General features: G+C 32.4%; 2 protein-coding genes across 7 annotated transcripts; one reads left to right on the top strand and one right to left on the bottom strand.

Moving 5' to 3' along the window:
* Nucleotides 1-642: 642 nt before the first annotated feature.
* Nucleotides 643-6695, top strand: LOC104900328 (protein FAR1-RELATED SEQUENCE 4). Of its 6 annotated transcripts, none has more exons than XM_048648037.2 (5): nt 648-789; nt 2185-4421; nt 4526-4606; nt 4992-5132; nt 6478-6695. In XM_048648037.2, the coding sequence occupies exons 2-4, from the start codon at nt 2376-2378 to the stop codon at nt 5130-5132; spliced, it is 2268 nt and encodes a 755-aa protein (XP_048503994.1). In that variant the 5' UTR covers nt 648-789; nt 2185-2375; the 3' UTR covers nt 6478-6695. The 6 variants fall into 6 exon arrangements, 5 of the variants coding, with proteins under 5 accessions (XP_010686030.2, XP_048503994.1, XP_010686031.2 ...); XM_010687729.4 differs by lacking the exon at nt 6478-6695 and adding an exon at nt 5215-5459; XM_010687728.4 differs by lacking the exon at nt 6478-6695 and having other exon boundaries at nt 643-789; nt 2217-4421; nt 4992-5459.
* Nucleotides 6696-13610: 6915 nt separating this feature from the next.
* On the bottom strand, nt 13611-16840 carry LOC104900327 (zinc finger protein WIP3). The gene is made up of 2 exons (XM_010687725.4): nt 16107-16840; nt 13611-14472 (listed from the first exon to the last, which is right to left on the bottom strand). The coding sequence occupies exons 1-2, from the start codon at nt 16770-16772 to the stop codon at nt 14038-14040; spliced, it is 1101 nt and encodes a 366-aa protein (XP_010686027.2). The 5' UTR covers nt 16773-16840; the 3' UTR covers nt 13611-14037.
* Between the last annotated feature and the right edge of the window lie 5571 nt (nt 16841-22411).

Below are 22411 nucleotides of genomic sequence, written 5' to 3'. Positions count from 1 at the left end.
GATCCTCACACGGAATTTTTTTTTTATGTGCGGTGCTTTTTTTAATTTATAATAAATTGGTATTATTGTTGTTTAACTATATTTTTTGAGAGGTTTTTTTTAAAAAAATCTCAATTACCCCTTAAAAAAACACTGAATTTCACACTTTACTTTTTGTCAACGAATAAAATCCACCATCCTTAAAATACACCTAGTTTCTTTAGCTAATGGTTTGATCAATATATATTTTTGGACCCTCTTTCAAAAATTCGTGATAAGATAAATTTCTTCTGGGCTGTCCTCACGTAAAGCCACTCATAAAAAATAAGTATTTTAAAAGTTTCCATGAAAGTCAAATTGCATAAATCAATATGAGAGAAATGACATATTATTATTTTCTATCACATTAAAATTAGGATCAATAATTCACTATTGTCGATAGTTAGAGCGAGAGGTGATAGCTCAATGGAGTACTATCTCTAATTGAAGGACATTACCCAAAATTCGAATCTTCATCCCAACAATATATTGATGCATTTATTTTTGAACTTTTTAACCTTATAACGAAATTTTAAACTGGTAGCCATACAAGTTAATAACATAACAGGAATTGATCTCCTGACCAATTATCTTTCCTAATCATTGAAAAAAAGTAAAAAAAAATTACTGCCAATAGCCGGTGGATTGGACACACCCTTTTTGGACTGAAACAAGCAAAGCCCAATTCTTCATCTCCATTTTTATTTTCGAATTATTAAAGATTCTCCACCTCCTTCACTCTTGCGATTTCTCCGGCAATTCTTTCTACAGGTATTTTCTTTTCCCAAATCAATATTTTACGCCCAAATTTTAGGGTTTGTATCTGTTAATTTTTAGCCATTTATATGATTATGTTTATAGTTTGTTCATATTTTTGACATCCTGACAAATTATAGAGCTTGAAGCTTGTTCTTAAATTATTGTAATTTCCCTTGAATTTGATAAGATTGTAGTTGATAATTATCCTAATTGCTTATTATGGAGTTTCTATTCTCAATTTATGAAGATATATATAACCCTACAACTCAAAAAGCTGCAACTTTAATAATGCTGTCATCAAGATTGAATCTTTAAAAAGGAAGTTACGAAAATCTACAGTAAAATTTGGTGAAAAGTGTAATTTTAAAAGCCCTAACAAAATTTCAATTTTTTTTTAATTTCTTTGTACTAATTAGTTAAAATTTGTTTTCATGTAAGACTTGTCACTATATAAGCTGATGCAAATTCTTTGGCATTGTTTACGGTTTTACATTTTACATACTTCCTCCGTTCTGAAATAAATGAAACGCTTTTCTCTTTTATGTGAAGCGTGTTTTGAGAGAAGAGTTTCATTTATTTCAGGACGGGGAAGTATTTTTATTGTAAATAAGGATTAAGCTACATTTTTACTTTGGGCATCTCTAAAGTAAAGGTGTGTTTTCTTCACTCGAATATTTGCTGAACTTATTGAAAAACTTTCTAAATTTACTATACTTGAAACTTGTTTCTATAAGGTGAAGAGAACACACCCTAATAGTACATTTGGGCTTCGTTCTTATCACTTGAATACCCCTTATATGAACTCATTGGCCCTTAATTGCATATTTTTCGTTGTCAAATGATTTCATTTGCACTTATTTGAACTTGGAGCTAAAAGTTTAGTTCTAAAATGAACTTAGCTTAGATCAGTTACGGTAAGGAATATAGATAAGGGAAAATAAGTTTAGTTTAGTTTATAACGAGTTTAGATGAGGGGAATTTTGATAAAAAGAATGAAGCTTGAAACTTTGAACTTTCCCATATATTATTATATTACCCTAGAGATTTTGATTTATTCAATGTGTAAATCGGAACTTAACAATAAATTGTAAAACTCAATTTCTTAAAATTGGGAGCTAGTTAAATGTGGCGTATTTTTTATTTTTATTTTAGAATGATGGGAGTAGTTTCTTTGTTCTAAATTGCCAGAATATAGATGTATATTAGGGTGGCTGGTTCACTGTTGATTTCTCTATGTTGAAGTTTTCTATGTTGTTTGCTTGTTTTGTAAGAGTGTGGACAAAATGTCAGTATTTGGCTGCTTGAGAAAACATTTCTTAAGGTAGTCGGAACTAAAATCTACTTGTTGTTTAGAAATATGTGATTTGAAAATTTTACTGAACTTTTCTTACACTTTTTTTTCTGTAGATGTATTAACATGAAAGGTGCCCCCCTTGCAGCGCATCAGGAACTGTAATATGCTAATGGCTGTGACCTTGTGACTGTAATCACATTATGGGAGTTTTATTGGGATGATTATGGATGTAACATAGTCTGTAATCTAATCCTCATATTGAGCTGCATGGTAGACGTGGGAGGGTTGGGAGTTTGAGGGCCAAATGGATTCTAATGCTACGATGGCTAGCTCAGACTTGCAGCCTCGCGAAGACATGGAGTTTGAGTCGCATGAGTTAGCATATGAATTTTATAAGGAATATGCGAAGTCTGTGGGGTTTGGAACTGCTAAGTTGAGTAGTCGCCGTTCTAGGGCTTCAAAGGAATTTATTGATGCAAAATTTTCGTGCATAAGGTATGGGAACAAACAGCAGTCTGATGATGCTATAAATCCACGACCTTCTCCCAAGATAGGTTGCAAGGCAAGCTTGCATGTGAAAAGAAAGCAAGATGGAAATTGGTATGTGTATAATTTTGTCAAGGAGCATAACCACGAACTATTACCTGCACAAGCCCATTTCTTTAGAAGCCATAGGGATATTGACCCACTGAAGAATGATGTTCGAATGCGCAGACGCAAGATTTTGGCTTCTGTATCCAAACAATTCAGCGCATATCAGAATGTTAGGTGTTTAGACAGTCTTAAAAGAAGCCAACATAGCAAGGGACGGAGCTTGTCTTTAGATGCCGGAGATGCGCAAATGCTGCTTGATCTTTTTATGCATATGCAGGAAGAGGATCCAAAATTCTTCTACGCTGTGGATTTGAATGAAGAGCATCGATTGAGAAATGTATTTTGGGTTGATACAAAAGGGCAAACTGATTATAATTACTTTAGTGATGCAGTGTCTTTGGACACCACATATGTTAGGGACAACTATAAGATCCCACTGGTTCTGTTTGTTGGAGTTAACCATCATGTTCAACCATTATTACTTGGTTCTGCACTGATTGCAGATGAATCGGTGCATACTTTTCTTTGGTTGATTCAGACGTGGCTCATAGCAGTGGGTGGACAACCTCCTCAAGTTATGCTTACTGGTGACAGTGATGCACTGAGAGTAGCTATTGCAGAGCTTCTCCCTGATACCCGCCATTGTTTTTGTTTGTGGCATATATTTGAAAAGATTCCTAAGCAGTTAGACCATATAAATATCTGGCTTGATGATTTTTTGGAAATGTTTAATAAATGTATTTATAGATCGTGGACGGAGGAAAAGTTTGAAAAGAGATGGTTGAAGTTGCTTGAGAAGTTTGAACTTCGGGATGATGAATGGCTAAGATCACTCTATGAAAATCGTATCCATTGGGTGCCTTTATTTATGAGAGGCGTATCATTTGCTGGATTGTCCACAAGATCACGTTCTGAATGTTTGAACTCTTCTTTTGATACATATGTCGACTCAGAATCTTCTTTGACAGAATTTCTAGAACAATACAAGCTTCTTTTAGGTGATAGATATGAAGAAGAGGCTAAAGCAGAGTTTGATGCATGGCATGAAGCTCCTGACCTGAAGTCTCCATCTCCTTTTGAGAAGCAGATGGCCTGGGTTTACACACATGAAATTTTTAAGAAGTTTCAGGTAGAGGTCTTGGGAGCTGCTGCATGCCACTTAAAGAAGGAAAAAGAAGATTCAACTGGCATAACATATACTGTTAAAGATTTTGAGAATAATCAAGATTTCATAGTAGAATGGAATGAATCAAGTTCTGAGATCTGTTGTTTGTGCCGTTTGTTTGAACACTATGGTTACCTTTGCCGACATGCTATTGTTGTTCTTCAGATGTCTGGTGTGTTTAGCATCCCTTCTAAATACATATTACAGCGCTGGACAAGTGCTGCATTAAGTAGGCATTCCATCAGCGGAAAGCTGGATGAGGTGCAGGCTAAAGTTCGTAGGTACAATGATCTTTGTCGGCGAGCCTTAATCTTAGCTGAAGAAGGTTCCCTGTCCATAGAGAGTTACAGAGTTGCAGTATCTTCTATAAGAGATGCTTTTCAGCATTGCAATAATGCAAACAGTTGTCTTGAAAAAGATTTGAGACCCAATGCTACTTTAGTCTATTCAACGAATTACAATATGGATGATACTCGAGTTAGCCATCCAAGATTGTGTGATGGGGAGCCTGATATAAGATTGAATGAGACAGCTGTTGCTCCCATAACCGACGTTGGAAGTGGTGGCATCAATGTGAACATCAGGGGAAGGGTGAGTTTTATGGATGTCCTTTTTTTAACACACATAGACTGATACATGCACACATTTTTAATATCAATGTTCTATATAGTTTGTAAATGACAACTGATCACCAGAAGGGGGATTCATGCATTTTCCAGGCTCCATTGGTCCGAGATATTGCAGTAGTTGGACCTGAACATGGTTTTACTCAAATGGTGCGTCAGATTTTTACTGTAAATTTATCTTCTTAGTATTCGCAACTTCAAATTTGAGACTTTCAGAATTCATATAAGCATGCATAGCAAATTTTGCGTAGACAAGTTTCTTTATTCCAGTAGATATTGAGTTATGTTACTCGGAGTCAGCTAGATGCCTAGAAGTATCAGACATGGCCATATATGAAAATTTCATTAGAATGAAGTGTATAATTGTCATACCCATGTCTGAGTATTGAGTATCCGACATGGGTACTTTAGGTTAAATGAGAAGTTGGAGTAACATAGTATTACTATTTACGTGTTAGCCTATATGTGAATAGTTGTCTTTTTCTGATTGCTAAAAGCTACCTTCTCATCCAGTTTCATACTTTATATGTGACAGGAAACTTCAAATACAAGGCCTGCACATTTGCATAATATGTTTCCAGTACCCTTTCATAACGTAACACCTAGTATGTTTCGAGGGACAGCACCAGCGCAGTTTCATCATTCAACCTGGCAAGAAATGCACCTTCAGCATTAGGTAATTTACTAGCAGTATTTTCTAGGAAAGGTATATTACTAGCAGTTTAGACCGTTGGTTGAACAGAATCACCAAAATGCAGAAGGAATGGACTGCTGATTAATTTCTGACTTGAGTAGAAGAAGCATGAGATACATCCTGATATCGCCTTCGTCTTCATCTCAAAGTTTCTGACCTGTAGTTTATACTTTAGATAGGTTCAGGAATACCTTTGTTCTTCCCATAGTTCTGTATAGCAACTTCTTGTGCAAAAATGTTTATGTAGGAACAGATGAGTTAGGTCATACAGTATATCATTGGAAGATGTATAGATGAATAGTTTTTAAATGATTATGTGTCCAATCTAATTTTCTGCAATGTTCTAACTTTTTGATTGACTGATATCGTATGAGTTATTTTCATATGCTTAAATGTTATGGTAGAGTTTCAGGGTGCAGACCCATATTGGCCTCATGAGAAGGTTCGGGGATTTGCGCTCAAAATATATACTAGTAGGAAATAAGGAGATGGTTTATCTTTTTTCCTTCGAGGAACTAGTTGTTGGGTCCAGTCAATGCTTCGGGTTATTTGATAAGACTTTTCAATGTACTTCCTCCGTTTCAAAATAGTTGCACCATCTGGCATTTGGTCTATTCGTGAACCAACTTTGACAAGCCTTTCCTTACGGGGATTTTAAATATCAACTTTTTATAATTTTTACTTATATGCAATTAAAGATATTATTGTTCAAAAAAATGTCTTAACAAACGTGAAAAAACAAATGGTGCAATTATTTTGAAATGGAGGAAGTAATTGGTTGTGGTTGATAATTTACATTATATCATAAGTAGAAATTATAGCTTGATGGTTGGATTATGACGTGCACATCAAGAGTTTGAGATCTCTTACAAACTTTTTGGGAGGAATGGGGTTGACATGTGGCAGGTGTCTCGGTTTCTTTTTTTAGTAATTGTATTAGCAAAAAAGAAATAAGTCAATTCATTTCTATTAGTCCAATTTTATAAGACATCATAGTTTAATCTAATTTTATGGATAATTTATTTCTTTCTTTTTATTTATTTGTAATGTAAAAACTTGTTATAAATACTTCAATAAGTTTTCTTTGGATCAAATTAGCATCATTGATGTGTTATCATAGTGTTCGGAGTTTTATATTTTATAGTTTTTCTTGAAGTAAACTAGGCTAAATGTTGTTTTGGGGCACCTATTAGTCCAGCCAACATATTAAGACATTTTCTAACTGAAACATTTTCCGTCCAAATATTTAGTTAATTGTCGTTGATCGACCTATTATTCCAACACTAACTATAACTATTTTGACTTTTTGACGCATGATATACAATAGCGAGAGAATTACGCTCAGAGACTGGACTTACCTTGGACTTAGAGCACTAAGGAGTTGTCATACCAAATCAAGTTTGACCTAGTGGTCGGGATTGTGCCTTACAACTTTAAGGTTAAAGGTTCATTTCGTATTAGGGGCACTTTGAGGGTAGAAATTTCTCTTAACATTCCCTTACTCTTAACAATTCGTTTGGTAAGAGGTCATAAATGGTGGAAATAGTAATGCATTATAGTGTAAATTTGTACTACAAATACAATGTCATTACCTGTGGTAATGCTACTTCATCTCAAGATATCCATTTTCTTCCTAAAAACTGGGTCGTAATGGAAATTTATAAAGGGAAACTTATATATTGTGATAAAGTTTTATTCCCATGGTCATTGGCGTGAGAAGTTGAGAACTTCTTTACACATTTACACTATATTTCATTTATCATTAGTACTATTTATGACCATTAATCAAATGCGTTAGAGTGTCTAGCATGTTAACCCGAACCTGGTTAACCTGTGCAAGATTCTGGTTCGATAGGACAATTCATCTTACTATTCCAAAAAAAAAATATATAAGTTGGAGTTGTGATAAATATAATAATTTATAGACTTTATACCCATATCAATTCTAGAATTGCCATCTTTCCTAATTCTTGGTTAAATATAGACCTTTAAGCCTTTAATCAAGGTAGTTGGCTAATTTCCAACGGAAAGAAAAAGAGCTACTACCTTTTTTGATTTTGATTGTTTTAATTCACCAAAAATGTAGCCAAACATGTTTTACTATAAAGTTTTATTTTCTAACCCCTAATACAAACTAGTGTCTAAATTTCCCATTTCAAGTTTTCAACTTTATACAAATTTTCCTCTTTATCAATTCCGACCACATATAGTGGCGGATCCCGCCGATTTGACTCTCATATTCCAACTCACTAAACAATTCCAACCTCTATATTTTATTTTTGTTTTGTTTCTTATCTTTATGAACAACTCTTTTTAAGTTCATACACCAATTGGGCGAGGAAGTATTCTCCCATATCCGATAGGGGATAACTTGTCTCATATCATGACATTTTGTAATTTCACTAGCAACTTGATACAATGTAACATTTACTCGATATGATTAGATGCAGTCAGGATATGATATAATAGCTAATTGATATGATCAGTTAGTGTTAAGATATGACATATTAGTCATCTAATACATCAACTAGATTTCAACTAGCAATCCTCAAATAAAAATATATGAATTTTTTTTAACTTATAATTTCTAATATTACTTTTTATCATAAAAATTACTTAAATGTCATGGTATTGGACCATATCGGATATGGAAATATCATTGCTATATATACACGTCCGTTTCAAGGTCGCAATCTTGGCATTGTGTTGTTGGGAGTTACTATAACTGTTGGGGTGTGTGATACTGTGAATTGTGATTGTGTGAAATCAACGGTTCAAAACAACTAATATGAGAAAAATGGCCTCTTTATTTTGAAGACACTTTATATTCACTGTTGGCCTTTTTATTGCTCACCTAGTGATCTGATGACGATGGATTGTGAAGATAAAAAAAAATGATATAAGAGGATAGCTTGAATCGAATGTGATAAAATGGTTGTAGGTAGGGTTAAGTAGGGTTTTGATATATGATATTCGAAGTTGACAAAATCTTGTATTTGTATTCATCATTTGAATTTTTTTGATAAATAATAGTTTTTGAATCGGATATATTGGATATTCGAAATCCGATGCTACATTTATTGTGAAATGGACGATGAAGAATGATTTTCTTATACTTATACTAATTTTTTATCAACGTGAATTTTTTTGACAACGAAAAATCATACATTAATTAAAATAGGGAGTACAGCCTAATCGTCTGTTATAACAAAAACAAACAAACAAACAAACCTAAAGGCCGGAGCCTTAAGAGACCGTACATTCCACCTAAAACATAAATAAATAAAATTGATACAAAGTCGCGTATAAAGGGGGGGCGTAGCTAGTTAGTGCCTATGATGGTGGACGCAAACCTCGGATGGCTGATGGAAGTGGTAGAAGAAGCGGATGACGATCACGATCCGGACAACAATCAACCACCGGCGAGCGTCACATCTCGCCGCAGCATGAGCAATCCCAACGATCTGCTATCGCTCGGGATTCTGAGCTCATGATCATATGATGAGTCACGTTCCAAAACAACCACAATAATGAATGGGGGAGTTGTGCCTACCAGACGCGAGGATGAGGACTGGGACCATGGACGATAACACACGGAGACAACGATGGGAGGGGGTGACTGACTAACTAAAAAAATTGACGCGCATAGGGGAGGAGAGGAGGGAAAACTGACGCACAGGGGAGGGGGAGGGAAAACGCCGATGCACATGGGTGGGGGAGGGGTGGAGAGTTGACGCACAGGGAAGAAGGAGCGAGTGAGATGCGATGCACAGGGGAGGGGGAGGGCAAAAACTGACACACAAACCACCGAGCAGGGGATAGGGCGGGGAAGTGGGTAGGGGAGCGATGAGAGCGGGGTGGGGGAAAACGCGGGGGAGGGGGAAGGGAAACTACAAGACCCTAAAACTAATTCTACAACCTATGCGGCGACGGGAGAGCAGCTGGCCGACGATTAAGTTTAGGTATCAACGTGAATTGAGAGTAATAAATAGTCAAAGTTTGACCTTAAACATCATACGTACTTTACATTCTAAAATGGAGGGGATAGAGCATTGAATAAACATTTACATTTGAGGTACATTTAATTAAAAATATTGAGCATATTTCAAGAATTACCTAGTATAATATATGATTAATTACGAACAAAGAGTGAATTCAAAGAAATAGAAATTAAGTTAAGGATTCCCCAAAACCTAGTAAATTGGTGCAAGTATTAGTACGTCCTAAATATCTATTTGTTTGTTTTCTGCTATGCAAATTTTGCCGATGTTTAAAAAATAAGAATAGAAATGGGTTAAGCTAACAAAGTTCTAAATTTTTTTTTTCTCTCTTAGGTGCAAATTTGACGTCATGCTTGTATCGTGTTATCTAGATGTTGCTGTAGAGAGATGGGTGGGTTCGCACAAAAAGAATATAGAGACCAAAGTTGTGGTTGTCTCATTTAGAGGAATGTATGTGTATCTACTGACTGACTACTCTCCGTAAAATATTAGACAATCATTATCTCAAGCTATTGCTATATGCAGGGTCCGATTTCTTAGAATTGGGAGTAGTTGGAGCCTCCATTTTGGACTTTACCTTCTTTAGCTTTTGTACCCAATATGTATGTAATATTGGGTTTGTGGAGTACCTTTTTCTTTTCACATAAAGCCAACTCTTGAGATATTGAGAATGATAAAGTGATAAACTGATAATAATGATTAATTATTCTTACAATACATGGATACTTTTTTTGGATAACTGGAACGATATATTAAAAGGTCAAGCAATTACGTTAGCTAGTCTTAGCTCGTATAGGGATCGATGATCCCACCATTATAAGACAAACATAAATGTTTAAAAGTAATGTCTTTTGCACTCTCTTTGCGACTTGTTCTTGCCAGGATATCAGCCTCTCGAACTTGATCCCGTTTCACTTTTTCAGCTGAAGGTGTCCTTCCCTCTGCAACAACTCCCTGCACACGGTAGTATGATTGTTATTATATCGGTTTCTGATCCTTGTACTTCCATTTATACAGTCCCTTGCTATCAATGAGTCCAAAAGGATGAGGCACTATATGGATACTTCTTTGAAGTTCTAGTCTGGTAAGGGAGAAAATTAGTATTTTGACATGACCAAATACGATGGGCAGAAAAATTTCGAAAATATAGGGTATGAGTACTGTTAGTTTCTGACAAAAACCAAAACTAATTAACTTAGGGCATGTTTGCTAAAGGAAGTCGTGTGGTTGTAGCTTTTAGATATGAAAATAAAGATGTTGCCTATTGTGATAGCGGTTAGTGCTTGGTGTGTAGCTGTTAGCTGCCAAATTGCCTTTCAATTCTGTAATTTGTATTCTCTCACCTAAACCTAATAAAATAAGTCCTCTCTTCTGTATGGATGTAGCTAACACATTGTTAGTGAACCACGTTAAATTATTGTGTGATCGATTGTTCTTTAATTCTTGTTGTTTTTATTGTGTTTGTTATAACTAGTAAATGTAAAATTTATACATCACTAACTAGGTCACTATCCCAAAAGTTACAAATTTTAGCTTTTGACGACCACTAGTCCACTAATAAAGCACAATTTCTATCACTAAAAGCTGACCACATCACAACCTAACCAAATACTCTTATTTTTCTTAATTAGGGTCTGTCTGGCACAAACTTTTGAGGTAGTTTTAGTGTTTTGGGCAAACTTTTGAGGTAGCTTTTAGTGTTTTCACTCGGTCAAAACACTAATTAAGAAAAATAGAAGTGTTTGGTTAACTAGTGGTATGAGTAGTTTTTACTTTTTAATGTACAAGTAGTGTTTTAATTCGTGTTTGTCAAAAGTTACAATTTGTAGCTTTAACCGCGGTATATATTTTATATTAAAAGTTTTGTTTTAATTTTTGATTAGTTATTTGTAAACAACTACTTTGACAATTTTTTTTACAGAACATCAATATTTTATACCGTTACTTTGACTGTTAATTGCTATACACCAGCCACTAACAGCTACCAGTGTAGCTAACAACTACTCTCAAAGATAAAGGATACCACCATAGCTATTGTTGCCGAATACACCTTTAGTGCTTTAGTTGAATCAAACACTAAGCTACCTCAAAAGCTTGCTCCGCACCAAACAGGCAAACAGACCCTTAGCATGGGGCATGTATAACTAATAAATAAACATTAAACTAGTATTATTAACATAAAAAGTAGACCAATTATGATGTCATATATATTATATGATATTGACAAATGAACAACTAAATAATACTACTAATATGTTGGACTAGATCACTTGATCCGTACATAGCGATGTAATTAAACAGATTGTGTTTAATTTTCATGTTAAGCTCTGCTAGCTCAATCGTTCACATTAACAATTTCAATAAATGAAATGATGATATTAGCACTAAATTTGCTGAATTAGATACTTACAAATTCCTATGATGGAAATCAACATGCTTATTATATACTCCTACTTTAGAAATATTGACTTGTTTCTCACGTCAAATAAACATAAACCAAAAAAGTAAGAAAATCGACTTGATTCAGTGGCCTAATGCAAACTTTTCTATTTTTCTTGCCGTATATGAAATTGAAATAGGTGAGACATCACCAGCAGATATCATGAAAGTTGTTCTTGAAATTAAGGTTTGTAATAGGAAGAACTAATTACGCGTTTTCAGGTTTTTAATCTTTGCAATATTGACTTGCACTGTTGCACCTTTATCTTCAACTAATCATGACTCATTTTTCTTCTCCTAGGACAATTGAAATGTAAACTCGTAACAGTTCGTCTTGCGTGTGGCCGGCGACACGCGAAATTACAGGTTTGATCGTGTGCGCGACACCTTGTTTGTCCGTCAGTTCATTTTCAATGGGATTTTGAAGATGGAGTACTACTCAATTTTAAAGACCAAATGCAAGTAGTTTGTACTAGAGCATTATGCGAAATCAGAGTTACTTTGTAAAATATATTATGGGACAGCCTCGCATCCATGAAGATGGAGTATTTCTAAAAGGATTTTGAGGTTAATTTTGATGTATTTGATCAGTTTATGCACATGTGATTTCAAAGAGAAAAGTTGCATAAGGTCGTCCTTCAGTCACTCACAAATTCATTGTTCATTGATATTCATAATGAGAAGGAAAATTTGCCTAAAAAAACCTTTTAAAAGTTCAATTTTGCGAAAGAAACCTTTTAAAGCATTTTTTGGAAAAACAAACCACAAAATTAATTTTCTTTGCAAAATGAAACCTATTCCCATTTTCCAACGCGGTTTTTGAGATGCATAAGGGTGGCCCTCCCATCTTCCTTTACCCCCCTGTTTTCATTTACTGCACCACCACCTTTATGCATCTCAAAAAGCATATCGGAAAATGAAAAATATATTTCATCTTACAAAAAAAATTAAATTTGTGGTTTGTTTTAGAAAAAATATTTTCGCAAAATTGAACTTTAAAAGAGAATTACTCTCCATATAGGACACAGTCGCTAATTGATTACATTGTTTTCTAGTATTTCCTCGTTGGTTATCCCGGTCAGAAATTAATTAGTTCCTACGAGGACCGAATAACTTCTTGTTTGTGTATTATTGCATTCCATATATAAAGTTCCTTATATGTTTTATTTTCAATTTCTTTATTTGAAGAGCCAATAATCTCATTTTGTGCATTGCATAAATAAATAAGATTATCCCAATTATGTTTTTCGGCTCCCAATTTGTTGTTAGTTTGCCTTTTCTTAGTCCTTATTTGGTGGACATGAAAAATATCAAGAAGGTTAAAATTCTTAGCAAGTGGAAGAATGTAAAGTGGTCTGATTGCAAAAATATATAGTAAGTTATATTTATTTCTTAGAATGTTTTGCTTCGAGTGATCAACGAAATAACTTTTTCTTTACTTCCTAGTAAATAGAAATATATAGTAGTATATGTGGAATTCAATCTCCAATGAAATATTACTTTATCTTCAATAAAACGACCACTCGAGTTTAATTTTTGCTCGTCAATTAGTGTTTGATCCCATATAACATGAAAGAAATATTATTTTCAATTTCACTTGTTAACGTTGTATATCGTAGGTTGCCACAAAAAATGGAGAAGTTTATTATCTGCTGTCATATGAAATTTATTAAGAATAAATCATTAGCAAAAAGAACAACTACACGCTAAGAATGAATGATGGAAACCAATCTAACAACCTAGTTAGCTTTTAGAGATCTTTATGAGATAAAGTTAGGGTTTATAGAGCATAAATACATTTCGAGGAAGAACTAGCTAGAATACAAAAGAACTAGGTTTATCCCCACCCGTAGTTATATTTTGAACTTATGGAATGAATTTGTACTAAGGCTTATAGCCACTAACGCTTAATTTTAATTTAAGTTGTCGTATTTCATCAACAAAAAAAAACTCAACTTTTGAACAAACTTCAAATTGTCATTGAAAGGTACAAAGAAATTTAACAAACCACAAATTAAAGTTACAACAATATAATTCAAGCCTTTGCATTATCTAGGGTTAATACAAAGTAATGATGAAGCTGATAAATTTTCTCCATTTGGAGGACAACCTTAATTAGCAAAACTAATTTCGCTCATCTCTCATCCTAAGATGTAGGAGAAAATTCTTCAGCTTCATCACTTTGTATTGATCCTCTACTTATTATTAATCAAGAAACAAGATAAGAAAACAAATTGTAAACTCCTAAACATACAAGTAATAAAAGTAGTTCTACTATGCTTGCTTATACAATAGCATATGCTCCAAAACAAACCTCTCCTCATTCTTGAGAAATGTTTTGTTGTAGAGCACAAGCCTTGATAAGCATCATAAAAACCAACAATCATACATAAACTTAAAAGGTAAACGAGTCGAGTTCAGGTTAGTGTACTAGGCATCATGCTTGGCTACTCGTCTTCAGAAGAGCCAGTACTTGTGATGCACTCTTTCTCGTCCTCGAATCCTTCGAGTGAAGGATAAGGGGAATGTCCCTTACCAAAAGACCTAATATGGTCTTTAAGAGATCTTTTGTGCTTGAAATCAGAACCACAAATACAATACCAAAGTTTGCCACAATTCTTCTCATGAGTTCTCCAATCACCTTTAACTGCAAATGCTTTACTACATTTCCTGCACATAAAGCCTTTGATTCCATGTTTTCGTTTGAAGTGAGTTTGTAGAGTCCTAAAATCCTTCAAGGGTTTTGCTCTTGGATGGTTGATGTTGTTCTTACACCCTTGTGAACAACAATAGCATGGTAGTCTTAGCATTGCTGCTGGTTGTGTACCTCTTAGGGATTCTGGTCCCTTTCTGTACTCCGATCCATGTCCCCACATATGCATCTATACATATCCAAGTTTAAATTTAGAGTAAGATGATGCATGGAAATAGACATCGCGTGTGACTTATTAGATAACATTGTATGTAAAAGGATAGAATAGTCTGTTACTAGTCATAGGCCTCTATTGTAAACACTATATATATTGAATGTCAGGGTTAACCTACTCAAGGTTAATACAGTTATTCTCCACACTTGTACATGGTATCACATCCTAGGTTTTTCTTTAAAAAAAATTTCAATGTATGCCAGGGTTAACCTACTCAAGGTTAACACAATTATTCTCCACACTTGTACATGACTGTTCAGGTTAGTTTTTCCTAATTTAAAGTAATTTTTTAGAAATGAATGGTTGTGAATGACGAAAAATGGTGTCTAATATCATAGAGGACTTGTACAATATGAAATGGATGGAGTACTATAGGCAAGCTCATGAAGAAGAATTAATGATCAATTATATTGTTTAATGAGTAAGTTCCTTATAAATGCAAAACTTTTCTACTTATTAATATGAAAGCAACAATAATACATGATATTATGGTGTGAACTAGTTGAAACCCTTCAATTAGTACCTAGAGATATATCCTTCTTGCTGTAATTTTTTCAACTCATATCATTTTCAAGTTAAGAATATGTGTCTCATAAATATTCATCCTTTTTGTTGCTGACTGTGCTAATTATATATATATATATATGATCAACATCGGTATGAAAAATAAGAAATTAAGCAAATTATGAGCCAAATAAAAGATTTTGATTATACCTATTACCTAACTAATATCAACTAAAGAAAAGCACTTTGATTACTAGCATAGTTTCAACGCACGGGAACATAAAGCCTAACTAATATGTGGAAAGGTTTAATTTTCATGTTTTCTTCTTTGTCTTATCCCTTAAAGTCCTCTTGAAATTCAAAATTGGCTCAAATCAAATAGCACCACATAAAAGTGAAAAGGTTGTGTAATTTATATTTGTGTTGTTATTTTGAAAACGTTGCTTACTTTTTTTATAAGTGTACTATGAAAACAAATATAATATTACGACTAAGTATCGATCGCCTAATTAGACAATAAATCACATATATTACTATTTTTGTCTAGATTTAGCCATCACATTATTGTTTCAATTTACATTATTTCAGTGACAATTAGTTTCATATGAAGAGACTGTGTATCATATACATATACATATTATCTAAGGTTGGCAATTCTGATTAATAGGCCCGGGCTGACTTTAATTTAAGTTCGATTTGAGATTGGGCTAATATATATCAAAAAGTCTAGAACTAAATATTATTACAAATCAAATATGATACCAAGGATATCTTGGCCTAGTGGTTAAGATTGAGGTGATGTGAACGATAGGTCATAGGTTCGAATCCCCCTTCCCCTTCTTTGTACTTTGTACTGCCTTCGTGGCTCATATGGATAAAAAAAACAAATCAAATATGATAAAAGGTCAAATTAAATCAAATGTGGATTATTTAGTTAGGCCTATAGCTCAAGTTATTCTCAATAAATTTAAGTTTGGTTCAATTATCAAAATTGAAAGCTCTATCAATATCTCTTACATAATTACATCAATAAAAGGCCATTTAAGTATATATCAGAAGAATAAAAATTACTAATTTGAACTAACCTGCATGTTATTGTAACGGTTGAAAGTTTTGCTACAAATAGAGCAAGCAAATTGCATGGGTCCAATGAGAATTTGTGCTGGTGTTGGAATCCAAAACCTACTTTCTGTGTTAAATGATGATGAATAATGGTGATTATTCATGCTAATCTTCTCTTTATGATCATCATTAATCATCATAATCATGCTACTTTCTTTTTCTCCCTCTAATTTCAAATTCTTGCGTTCTACTAAATCATCATCATTAGACAAACTTTCATGATTATTAGTAGTAATAATACTACTACTACTATTAGGTAAACCAATATGCAAAGCAACTGTAACTTTCTCCATTTCATCATGATCATCATCAAACTGTTCCTTGTAAATTCCATGATTACCCTCTTCTTCCTTCATTGCCTTTGCCTCAATAAGCCTACTTAAGAGGGGCAAAGTCGTCTCACGTTCGAGTTCGCCTTCGCCTTCTTCTTCTTCTTCCTCCTCTTCATCTTGATGTTGTTTGTAGAATAATGGCAATTTCATCATGAACATCATGGAATTTGTAACCTTATTATTACTATGAACTTGTTGTTGGGTTGAAGAAGAAGAAGATAAAGATGATGGAGAATTTAAAGGTGTAGAAGGCTTAAGCCATTCAATGAAGTTTGGAGCTTGAAAGCACAAATCCATGTTATTTACATGGTAGAAGTTTAAGCTAACTCTCTTATTTCTTGTGTATCTCAACTCTTAGGTAGGTATATATGGAGAGGTTTAAATCCACCTTTTTATGTGGGAAAACTAGAAAAAAAGGTTTTTTTTTTTTTTTAATTGATGTCACTAATTCTATGTCAATGAGAATTTTCTTTTTGTCAATATTTTATTATATATCTTTTTGGGTTTTTTTGTTTTTTTTTGCCTGAGAGAGAGAAGGATATTAGTGGTGGGGTTAAGGAAAATGACATCCAAAATTAAGTATTTGGCTTGATAAAGAGAATCCTAGAACAAGCTGACCTTATGCAATGCAAGATCTAGTATTTTATTTCTATTGTTGGCCAATATCCATACATATACAATATGTATATACACATTGTGAATGAATATTTTCCCTTCCTCTATCCTTAATTACAAGAGGTTGCGGTGGTGGAGTAGTGTGGTATCGTTTCTCACCTTATATCACTAAGGTGTAATTAAGGATCAAATCTCGTGTCATTTGAGGATTTCCTCTTATCCCCCTCAAATGAGTCCCCTTCATCTTACCTTTGGAAAAAAAAACCTTAATTACAAGAGTTTGATATGATATTTTAATTTACTATAAATTTTTAATAAGAAATTAATATAGTTGTTGAAAAACATATTCATTGTATATTTAGGTATATATCATGTACATTATATCCAATGACTATATTTCTGCTCATTTGCTTATTTGATTTGAAGAACTCCAATTTTGCTTATTAATTTGCTCATATATAGTCTTGTAATTGAACAAATAAGCACAAATACTATTAAATAATGTATCATGACAATTGACAATATACTCGAGTATATGATATATATTATAGTTATTAATTAAGAGCTTGATAGAGAATTTGTTAAATATTTAAAGAATGGGTAAGGTGTACATATCATGTGTCTAAAGTAACTTGACATACAGTGGACAAACTAAAACTTTTATTTGGAACAACTATGTAGACAAAACAGGAAAAGTAATCTAGTCAATACCTAAAAGGAAGTATCAACCTTAAATACATTTATTTTTCTTTCCAAAAATTTAATAAGTGAAAAAGGCTAATATATAAGCGTGCAGACGATATAAAATTTCATTAGTTTTATTACAAGATCAAAATCAGGATTCTCCATACTAGAGAAAGGAAGAGGTATACTAGAAGCTATGAGTATGAAGGATTGTGATATCAAATCCATTCAATATTGAGCAGCTTGAATAGCATGCCATGACAAATTAGTCTTCTATTAACTAATCCTTATGGGACAAAAATATTATGTATTACCCTTATGCTAATTAATGAATAATTGTATTTTCTTTAAATAGGAATTCTTGGTATTTTCTTAAGAAACTTATTATGCAACACTTACATGTAGATGCAAACTATTATAGACTTCACATAATATCTCTCTCTCACACACACACACATAGAAGTGAGTTCATATGAGAATGCATACTTACATGAGAAACGAGAATGGATTTTACGCACTATAATTTTAATGAACAAGTAATGTAACTCTAGTGAAAAAGCAATGATGTAACTCCAAAAAAAAAAAGAATATTAGAAAAAAAAATTAAATTTTTTTTTGGACTCAAAAGTTTTTTCGGAGGTATAACTTCAATGAACAAGAATTGTAACTCTAATCCAATCGTGTTGTTGAGATTCATTCTCATTTCTCATGTAAGGAGCATTCTCGTATATATATTATATATTATATATATATAAATATAAAAGACGGATTAACAATAATTCATTTTAAGATTAATTAGGGTAACTTTTCTATTTTAAGGAGTAATTATTTACTATTTATAAAGATAAATTTGATTTCAACGTTTTACTAAATGTTATTGTCATCGAGTCTAAATCACCTTTTACATATTGTACGTATAGAACTACGTATATAGCTTATGGTTTGATCTTCATCATGTAAGGTACCAAATGATGAGAAAATAAGTATAAAGGAAGAGCTCACAATTACCAAGAGAGTGAATAATTAATTTTAGGTATATCATGATCACAAGCTCGTCGTCTTACGTACAATATTGTAAGGAGAAATGAATATATATATATATATATATATATATATAATATATATAATTATAATATATATATATATATATATATATATATATATATAATGTATGACAATGATTTTCCACCACTAAATTTGAAAAGGTATGGCCGGAGATACAAAATTTTTTGTGCAATATGGCCGGAGATATATAGTATACTCCATAATTTTGCTGGTAATTAAAAATAGATTCACATTACAAGCTAATAAGGTCCAAGTTTAAGGTAAGGGATGGGAATATTGTTGCCCATAACCTTGCTAGAGTAGTGCCTTTTGGTATTAAGCAGTGTTGGGAGCGTCATTGCCCTAGTGTTGTAGCACCTTATGTACTTATGGACACCTTGTCCCTTGATTAATGCACTTCTCTTTTCCCTAAAAAAGAAAAATTCCAAGTTTAAGGTAAAGATAATGATTTTGTACATATGTCAATGTTATGCTTATTATGTATGGTAACGCATTTCCGCCATAAAAACATTCCATGCAACAAATTCGATAGATCATAATTTACATTTTGATTAATAACCTTGTACCGAAAATGGATCATTAAAGCTTGTCTAAAGTTAGGTAGACATGAATGATTGTTTATATATGAATCATGATTAAGCTTTATATGAGCCCATGCAAGTGTAAATTTTAGAACAATAAAAGAATTAGATAAAGGTTAAAGGAGGTTGGATTGTAACAAAAGGCAGTTAATTACGTAGTGATGTATAATCCTGCATGCATAAGAATTCAAAAAAAAAAAAATCAGCACTTAGATACTCGAATCTCACAACACTTGATCCAAAATCAGTTGATTTGTTGAGATATGTATTGATAAATAACATAAAGATTATCATCACCTCCATATTATTTATAATAATCTAATAATGTGACAAAATATGATTAAATTTGACACAAAATAGAACAATAATATGGTTATTATATTCATTACATAAATCTGAATTTAGATAAACTTTAAATCTTGAACTCCTTATACTTCGATGCTTTTGCTTATTTTGTAAATATATCATACATGAAATATGGGAAATAAAAATCAAGGTGAATGCACTTTTTTTTTTTTAACTTCTTTCTTACTTTTTACGCTTTCTCTTTTACTATTTGGTAATTTTCTTTTTCTGTTGTCTAAATAAAATAATAATATTTATAGGAAGAACTTTGAAAACATCCCAATGGATCAGAAAAAGCAAGAAGAAGAATTTGGAATGGGTAGAGTACTTCAAAAGAACGTATATTTCTTCAAAAGATCAGAAATAAGGTCGAATTAGCTATATCTAGACCAGGCAAAGTAGACCTACTTTTGAAGATTTGAATTGAATAACCCAAACTGAGACTCGATCCAAGCAAAAACGATGACCTGAAACTCGATAAAATCAAATCGAATCGAAAATCCATCCAAAATGAAATTGACCACAATGGAATCGATACCCGATACTATTTGAACCGGATTAAACTCGAATTGAAGCAAGCCAAAGTCAATGACCTGAACCCCACCTAAGTCGAACCAATAGATTTTTACCTGAATGACCGTATATGTGCACTGAACGGATTTTAATCTTTATGGTTATGGGTAATAAGTCCAAAATCAAATTGCTTGAAATTTAACTAGTTACTGATAGTAACTTCTAAAATATGTTAGATAAATAATATAAAGAGGTTTATTTATATTAGCATAATGTTTTTCTAAAAAAAACAAGTATATAATATAATTGTGCATCAGACTACTAAAAAAATGGATCAAAATGCGAATGGAGTCAAAACGATCTAACCCAACCTGATTTTCACACAATAAAATGGTCGAAAGTCCTCATCTGGTACCCTAACCACCAAATAATTGAATCAAAATTGAAACTCAATGTGAATAAAAAAATGACCTAAATCGTACTTGATATGAACAACACGAATGTCAGGTCTAGCTACATCCGAGTTTATATTAGACATACATGTTGTTGTGTTATGCATGTTGCTTATTGTTATCATTTAACCCAATCAAGTACTTATAAAGCATTTCTCACTTTAATTTTGAAGGATTTGGTTTAACTTAACTTTTATATGAAGTTGATCTAAGTAAGGGTGCGTTCTATTCAACTTATTGGACCTGAACTTATTGGAACTTATCTGAACTGAACTTATTGAACCTGAACTGAACTTATTGGAACTTATTAAACCTGATTGGACCTGATTGCACCTGATTCAACTTATTGGACCTAATTGGAACTTATTGGACCTGATTGAACCTGATTGACCTTATTGGACCTTATTGGAACTTATTGACCCTGATTGAAACTTATTAGACCTTATTGGACCTGATTGAAACTTATTAGACCTTATTGAACCTGATTGAAACTTATTTGACCTTATTAGACAAAAACATTGACCATGAATAACATAAATATTACCACTAACGTAAATACTACCCCTCAAAATTTTTTATGGAATAATAATTATTATAATTCGTCCTTTAAAAATAATGATTATTAATTATCTCTTATGATAATTAATTTAACAAAAAAATTACTATTTATATATTTGCCTATACATAACTTTCATCACTAATATATCTAATAGTGTTGTTTTAATTTTATAAAACACTAGTAGAAAATCAAAAAATTAATAATCATTATTATTATTGTTAACCTTAATTATTATTATGTAATTATTATTATTATTATTATTATTGTTAACCTTAATTATTTGACCATGATTATAATTATTGTTAACCTTAATTATTATTATGTAATTATTATTATTATTATTATATTATTATTATTATATGTAATTATTATTATTATTATTGTTAACCTTAATTATTTGACCATGATTATAATATTATTCAATAGCAATATGAATAATCAAATAATAGACAATAATACAAGTATAATACTATACATTGTGGTACTTTAATAAAAAATTCTAATAATAACATAATCAGCTAATAGTAATATGAATAATAAAATAATAGACATAATACAAATAAATAATAAAATAATAGACATAATACAAATAATAATAAAATAATAGACACTAATACAAGTATAATACTATATAATCATTGTGGTACTTTAATTATAATTCTAATAATAACATAATCCGCTAATAGTGATATGAAATTATGAATAACAAAATAGTGGACAATAATACAAATGTTTATTAAACATTGACTATTTGGACCTTATTGGACCTTATTAGACCTGATTGGAACTTATTGAACCTTATTAGACCTGATTGGAACTTATTGCACCTGATTGGAACTTATTGCACCTGATTGGAACTTATTGGAACTTATTGCACTTATTAGACCTTATTGCAACTTATCTGAACTTATCTGAACTTATCTGAACTTATCTGAACTTATTGGACCTGAAACTTAATTTTTTAAGTTGAACAGAACGCACCCTAAAAAAGAAAATTGTGGAAATGATTATTACCATATCCATTTTACCTTCCCCTTCGTGGGTATCACGAGCAAAATAGTCATGAAATCAAGATGAAAGTGAAGCTCCCATCACTCATAATAACACTATCTAAAGGCTTCA

Source organism: Beta vulgaris, chromosome 7 (assembly GCF_026745355.1).
Source record: "Beta vulgaris subsp. vulgaris cultivar EL10 chromosome 7, EL10.2, whole genome shotgun sequence".
Classification (NCBI taxonomy): domain Eukaryota; kingdom Viridiplantae; phylum Streptophyta; class Magnoliopsida; order Caryophyllales; family Amaranthaceae; genus Beta; species Beta vulgaris.
This window is presented reverse-complemented; position numbering and strand designations above follow the sequence as displayed.